Genomic DNA, 7,040 nt, shown 5'->3' on the forward strand with positions numbered 1-7,040 from the left:
GCAACTGATCTCCTCTTCATACACTTTGCTTTGAACAGCGAGGATGATGGTAGCTTTGGCTTGGTCAAGTTGCTCCTTAGTTAGAGGCCTTTTGCAGGTGTGCCATCCATGGCAAGTACTGTCTTTGTAAACTTGAGTGAATGAGTGAGCAATGTGGGAAAGCAGAGAAATGGCTCTTGAGAGATCTCCAACTGGAAAACCGCTCAAAGCGTGCACGGCTGAGCTTATTGTCTGAAAGACGAGTGGTGCAGACAGTGACTTCTGGTCGTACCTCAACATCTGTTCCAGCATTGATGAGGTCAAAGGCTTCTTTGTCTGGTTGATAAGGTTGTGGATCGGTCAGAAAGGTGGGTTCAACCAGCCATGAAGACAGAGCAAGCTGACTAGCTGGGATACCTCTTGAAGCCTGGTCAGCTGGGTTTAGCTCGGAAGGAACGTAGTTCCACTGGCTAGCTTGTGTAGACCGCCTGATGCGCTGTACTCGGTTGTGGACGTACACGTAGAATCGTCTTGATTCGTTTGAAATGTAGCCGAGCACCACCTTACTATCAGAGAAGAACTTGACGTCATCTAATTTAGTGTCCAACTCCTCAAGAATGACCTCTGCCACCTGAACCGCAAGTACAGCTGCACAAAGCTCAAGCCTAGGAATAGTTAGATCAGGTTTGGGGGCAAGTTTCGCCTTTCCCAAGATGAACCCCACTTCACTCTGTCCTTCTGTATTTGTCACTTTGAGGTATGCAACGGCACCGATTGCCTTGGTGGAGGCGTCACAGAAGACACACACTTCCTTCTTATGAGCTCCAGAGAATGAAAGCGATGTGTACATCCGAGGAATTTTCAAACCCTGAATCTTCCAAGGAGTTCTTCCATCTTAGCCATTCCTCCAGTTTCTCTTTAGGGAGAGGTGCATCCCATTCACAGCCATCAGTCATAAGCTCCCTCAGGATAATACGGCCTTGAATGCTGACGGCTGCTGCGAATCTCAGAGGGTCAAACAAGCTGTTAATGGTTGACAGTACACCACGACGTGTGAAGGGTTTATCACTGGCTGCCACGCGAAAGGCAAACGTGTCTGTAGACAGGTCCCATCCAAGCCCAAGACTATGTTGCATAGGAGGCGAGTCTTGACCGATGTCGAGGTCTTGCAGACCTTTGGCAAGGTCTTCTCCAGGAAAAGCTCTCATGACTTCCGCGTTGTTGGAAGCGATCTTGTGCAGTCTGAGATTTGACTGGGTCAACATTTCTTGAGCCTTTTTCAGGACATCAACGGCCTCCGTAATATTGGAGAATGATTTCAACCCGTTGTCCACGTAGAAGTGCCGTACCACGAACTATCTTGCTGCAGTGCCAAACTCCTTTTCACCCTCCATGGCCGTCCTCTTCAGTCCGTAGATAGCCACAGCTGGTGAGGGACAATTGCCGAACACATGGACTTTTATTCGGAACTCCATAACCTCGTTGTCCAGCTGGTGGTCACGAAACCACAGGAACCGAAGGTAGTCACGATGATCTTGTCTGACTAAGAAGCTGTGGAACATTTGCTGGATGTCTGACATGACTGCAACTGGCTCAGTCCTGAAGCGGATGAGGACCCCAAGTAGATTGTTGTTGAGGTCTGGTCCTCGAAGAAGCACATTGTTAAGAGAAACGTTCTTATACTGTGCACTTGAATCAAAAACAACCCTGATTTGTCCTGGTTTCTGGGGATGGTAGACACCAAAACTTGGTAAGTACCAGCACTCTTGATGCTCGTCCAATGTGGGAGCAGGTTCTGCATGCCCGTTGCTGAAGATTTTCTTCATAAAGTCCACAAAGTGACCCTTCATCTCAGGTTTCTTTGTCAAAGTCCTGCGGAGTGACATGAGACGACTGAGAGCTTGTCCCTGATTGTTAGGAAGATGTTGTCTAGGAGTGCGAAAAGGGAGGGGGGCCACCCAACTGTTGCAATCATCCTTTGTGAAGTCTTTGTCCATTATGTGGAGGAAGGTCTCATCCTCAACTGAGGGTGCAAGTTTGTCGTCATCATCGGAAAGGCTGAACACAAGCCTGCCTAGCTTCTCAGGTGTAGGCCTTTGTTGTTGACCTGTGAAATTCTCTTTCACGTAGATGTTACTCTCTCATGGACGGAAGAAGCTGGGGCGTCCATTTGCCAGGATGCTGGTCTTGAAAGTGTTCACAGTTGGCTTGTGAGTTCCCCCGAGACAGACGTCGCCCACAATGACCCACCCCAAGTCAAGGCGTTGGGCAAAGGGAGCATTGTGTGGCCCATTGCACTGGTTGCGAACTTTGTGAGCACGAATAATGTCTCTACCAAGCAACAGTAGGATTTCAGCTGAAGGGTCGAGTGGTGGGATTTCGACAGCCAACTTCTTCAGATGAGGATGATTGCTTGCAGCCTCCGGAGTAGGAATTTCGTCCCTATTTCCAGGAATGAAGTTGCATTCAATAAGGGTAGGCAGTAGCGAAGGCACTCCTCCGTTAATAGACTCGACAACAAAACCACTGGCTCTTCTCCCAGTGGTTTCTGTTGTGTGGTATAAGGAGAAGCGTTTTCATGAATGCCAAATTTGTCAAAGAAGTCAGATCTTGCTAGTGATAATGGTCATCTAACATCACATACATTTTCTTTTTTCTTTCCGGATATCCTTTAGGATAGATGTTGACCAAAGTTATTTTGGAGCAGGATTTACCTTGGAGGTCTTTCCCACAGACCTCGGTGCAATGAGAGGTGGCTACCTCTGTGGCCTGTTCAACTTGCTCCCCGCCATGCACTGCGGGAGATGTGCTGGGACCAGATGCTCCCCAGTTGGGTGGACCAGCATGAAGAGCTGAGATGTGACGATTACTGACGCACTCTGAGCAGTGGATGTCAGCTTTACAGTCTTTAGCTTGGTGGGTCGTAGAAGCACAGCATTTAAAACATATGAAATGCTCTTTCAGAAAGCTCTTGCGTTGATCAAGCAGCATTCCCCTGAAGCTCTTACACTTTCTGAGGGGGTGTGGTTTTTTGTGGATGGGGCATAGCTCGTCTGGATCCTCGTGAGGCTTGTTTTTAGAGTCAGGGGAGGAGTAGTTCCCTACTTCAGTTTTATTGACTGAATTGCTGTTCTGAGTCCTCCACTGCTTCGCTGGGGGGGTGCTCACTTTTGAGAGATTGAGCGCTGGAGTTTTGGAAAGCAAAGCTTGGATCATTTATCATCTCTGCATGGCTTTGCACAAATTTAACAAAGAAGGAGAAAGGTGGGTAAAGAACCTGATGTTCCTTTTTGTATGTTGAACCTCGAATTATCCATTGGTCCTGGAGGTTATATGGGAGTTTCTCCACAATGGGTGTTACACCTCTAGATGTGTCAAGGAAGCTGAGGCCTGGTAGGTAACCCTCACATTTAGCAGCTTCAACTTCGAGGAGCAGATCTGCGAGTTCCTGCAGCCGCTGAAAGTCCTTGTTCAGGATTTTCGGAAAGTTTTCAAGCCTTGTGAAGAGAGATGCTTCGATGGCCTCTGGAGAGCCGTAACTCTTATCCAACCGTTGCCACGCCATGTTAAGACCAGTCATAGGATAGTTGATATTGACGGCACGAAGTATTTTAACGAGCTGCAGTGACTCCCTGTCGAGCCACCTTGTGAGCAAGTCTAGCTCCTCACTAGGTTTCAAGTTCAAGCCCTCTATGGCATTGCAGAAGCCAGCTTTCCAGGACAGATAATTTTCTGGCTTGTTATCAAACATCTTTAGCCCTGATAAGACGATATCCCGACGTGCCAAGTATGTGGCGAGGTCCGAAATCTCAGAAGGTCTGGGTGTTGTTACATGTGAGGGTGTACTGCCTCTAGGGTAGTTGTATGCAGCGTTAGTGTAATGTGATGGGGAGTGATTCAAAGCGTTGATGTGGGCTTGAGAGGCCAATGGGATCTGGGGCCTTTGTTGATATAAGCTCAGAGGAGCCTGGTGAGAAGGGCTCTGGATGATGTTGGGGGCCTCTGTATGTTGAGGGTATGCTTGCAGTGAAGAAAGAGCTGCTTGCTGTTCTTCGTGATTTGTCTGATGGCCCATTTCGTAGTTTTCCTGATTGTTGTAATGTGCATTGACGTACTCACTGGTGCGTTGCATAGATTGTTGCGCCAATGAGAAGTGGCTAGATTTATTTTGATGTTCTTTAAATTCAATGTCTACAGCTGCTTCAAGCACGTTTGCTGCAGCTGATGCAGCTTCAGCCTCACCCTCTTCTTTAAGAGCATGAAGCGTAGCATCAATGCGTGCTTTCTCTACTTCCATGTCCACTTGACGTTTTGCATAAGCTGCCTTCGTACGCGCAGCTTCAGCCTTTGCACGTGCCTCTGCTGCCAGCATGTTAATACCCAACCGACTGGAGCGTCGTGATGATGAAGAAGTGTTGCTTTGTGATCTAACCTCCATGTTGTGTTGCTCAGTGAGATCTGGGGCGTTCGACATTGTTGCTCTCAGCAGTAATGCAGGGTTTCTAGTCCACGGGATGATCTTGAGGTGAAGTTAATCTTTTCACTCATCTGCCCTCACCATGCGTGTAGATGCATGGCTATGCAGCGAGCTAAACACTCTCCCAAAAATGACCGAGACAGGAGCTGACGTTTGGTATTTTAATAGGAGCGGTGTGAAACTGAAATGATACAAACAAAGACATGTATAAGTATCTAACAACAACAAAATATAATGTACTTTTCCCCAAAAATAAACCAAATGCACTCCAACATCCAGTAAGGGACAATTACTACTCATGCAGCAATTACATACATGGCTTAACTACATATGCTGAATTTAGATAAATGTTACATGAGATGCAAAAATATAAGTAGCACATTATACAAAAATGTTTCCCTAAACAAATGTACTCACAGATTATGCCTTCTCAAGGGTGAAAATAACCGGATGGAGACAGATAGAGTCAGGGACCTGTTCCCCATGCGGCTCTCAAACAAAATGGCAGAACAGAAGCCTAACCCCCAAAACACACCAGGAGCGTCTGCGCCGCGTTACGTTGCGGCTGCGCCACGCTGCGACCTCCTCCTGCGACAACACACACCAGACGCGTTTCAAAACGTTGCGGAAGCGGAGCGTCGTGTGTGCAGCCTCGCAGTTGTTGTTGATTTTGGAATATTTCCTGGACATTTGTACTTCTACAAGTAAGTAGGCTATACGTAGTTAAATGGTTTATGTTTGTGTCTGTTTAAATCTTGTTTATTGTTGTTATTTCCTATTTTGTTGTGTTGTAGACTACAGACACAGTTAATAATAATTGTAATATTCCAGTTATAAACGACATGAATCAAAGATGTGTTGCTGTATTTAGTGGTAAAAAAATATGCATTCATCATCATAATTATTCTATATATATATCATTTACAGTGCCTGTAAACCGGAGGAGAACGCTGGCATGTATTCTCCAACTTGAAAGACTACGGGGGGATGGGGGGAGGAGAAGGAGCCGGTTATGGGTGCACCCCCTCAACCAGCAAAGGAGACAACAAGGTGATTTTCATCACCTCGTGGCTGAGCTGAGGCTGGACAGCCAACAACATCACCAATATTTTCGGATGAGTGCAGAGCAGATGGATGAACTTCTGTCCCTCCTGGGCCCTGAACTGACCAGACAATCCACAAATTTCAGAGCTGCCATAGAACCCAAGCAGAGACTGGCTGTTGCACTGAGTAATACAATTTATAATAAATAGTTTTGTCTGACAAATGACTGCCAAATTATTCTTGTCTGTCCTCACAATTTATCTGACTATAAATGCAAGGTTTTCCACCACAGCATACTGTATTTAAACATTATTGAGAGTATTTTGGGTAGTTGTTATAACACATGAATAAAAACAAATTATAATACAAAAAGATAATATCATTATAAAGAGTTAAACACAACTGTATTGATCCCTGGGCGAAATTCACAAGATAAAGTATAGTTAAAAAACCAATATTTATAAAAATATAAATACAAAATAATAATAATATAATAATCTTGATATAGGAAATAAGATCTTACTTTATTGTGAAATGCAAGTTTACTGAACAGTTTTTTAACGACTTTCACAAGATGTTAAACTACTGAATGGCTCTGTACTGTACCTACAAGTATTAATTAACTTTAAAACATTAATATGTAGTTGTTACCTTCCACTCCACAAACTGCAGCGACTAAAAACCAGGCCTTGTCCTTTCTGATGTTGTCCTTGTAAAAAGCATTGGTTACATGATATAAAATGGTGTGTTTCTCCACTTCCATTATGAACACCTCGTCGCCCATGGTGCGTTTCGTAGTGGAGGTGTTGTGGGGTCTGCTAAATTAGTATATGTGGGGGATGGGCCTGGCCCGGATGCTCACCTTTCCACTTCCTGCGAGGGGGGGGCTGCCTGCCCGACTTTACCTTACGGCTGCGCCGCGGCAAAAATAGGATTCATCCTAATTTTAGAGAAGCGCTGCGCCGAGCCGCTTCTGGGACGCGTCTGAGCCGTAACACGGCGCGTGTGGTGTATGTAATAGCACCCATTGACTAGAGTGGCCGCGATCCTTACGACCGCCGCGGCACGGCCGTAACACGACGCAGACGCTCCTGGTGTGTTTTGGGGGTTACACAGACATTTTACTAGGAACGCACTTGCCTGTGCCTAGAGGCCACTAAAGATATAGCAGTCAAGGAGATAGATGTCAGTCATTAGAATGACAGAACAGAGCGCATTGCCCTGGATATCAAGAGGCCACTGAATGAGACAGCACAAACTGGATATGGGTCAAGCCCAGCCTTTGAAATGGATCCTGCACACCCTACCCTGGGTCTATCTCAACTGTTCGCCGGAGTCGGCACCGTCGGCAGCGACTCCTCAATTAGTTGAAACTTGAAGAGAGCAGGTTTAATACCACATGCTGTGATTAAAGCTGTTTTTCTTTCTTTGGTATATGCAATTAAAGGTAATATTTTGAGTAATAGAGAATTTCAGTTTTCAGACTTGCTTTTTCCGGGTTTCTTTATGCTCCATTGTGATATATGAACAAATGCTATAT

The 7,040-nt window shown here is 45.7% G+C and overlaps 1 protein-coding gene across 1 annotated transcript; it reads right to left on the reverse strand.

Moving 5' to 3' along the window:
- Nucleotides 1-1,334: 1,334 nt before the first annotated feature.
- Nucleotides 1,335-5,049, reverse strand: LOC117538732. Its single transcript, XM_034204636.1, has 4 exons — nt 4,874-5,049; nt 3,100-4,637; nt 2,694-2,891; nt 1,335-2,002 (listed from the first exon to the last, which is right to left on the reverse strand). The coding sequence occupies exons 2-4, from the start codon at nt 4,451-4,453 to the stop codon at nt 1,335-1,337; spliced, it is 2,220 nt and encodes a 739-aa protein (XP_034060527.1). The 5' UTR covers nt 4,454-4,637; nt 4,874-5,049.
- Nucleotides 5,050-7,040: the final 1,991 nt, after the last annotated feature.

Source organism: Gymnodraco acuticeps, unplaced genomic scaffold, assembly GCF_902827175.1.
Source record: "Gymnodraco acuticeps unplaced genomic scaffold, fGymAcu1.1, whole genome shotgun sequence".
Lineage (NCBI taxonomy): Eukaryota > Metazoa > Chordata > Actinopteri > Perciformes > Bathydraconidae > Gymnodraco > Gymnodraco acuticeps.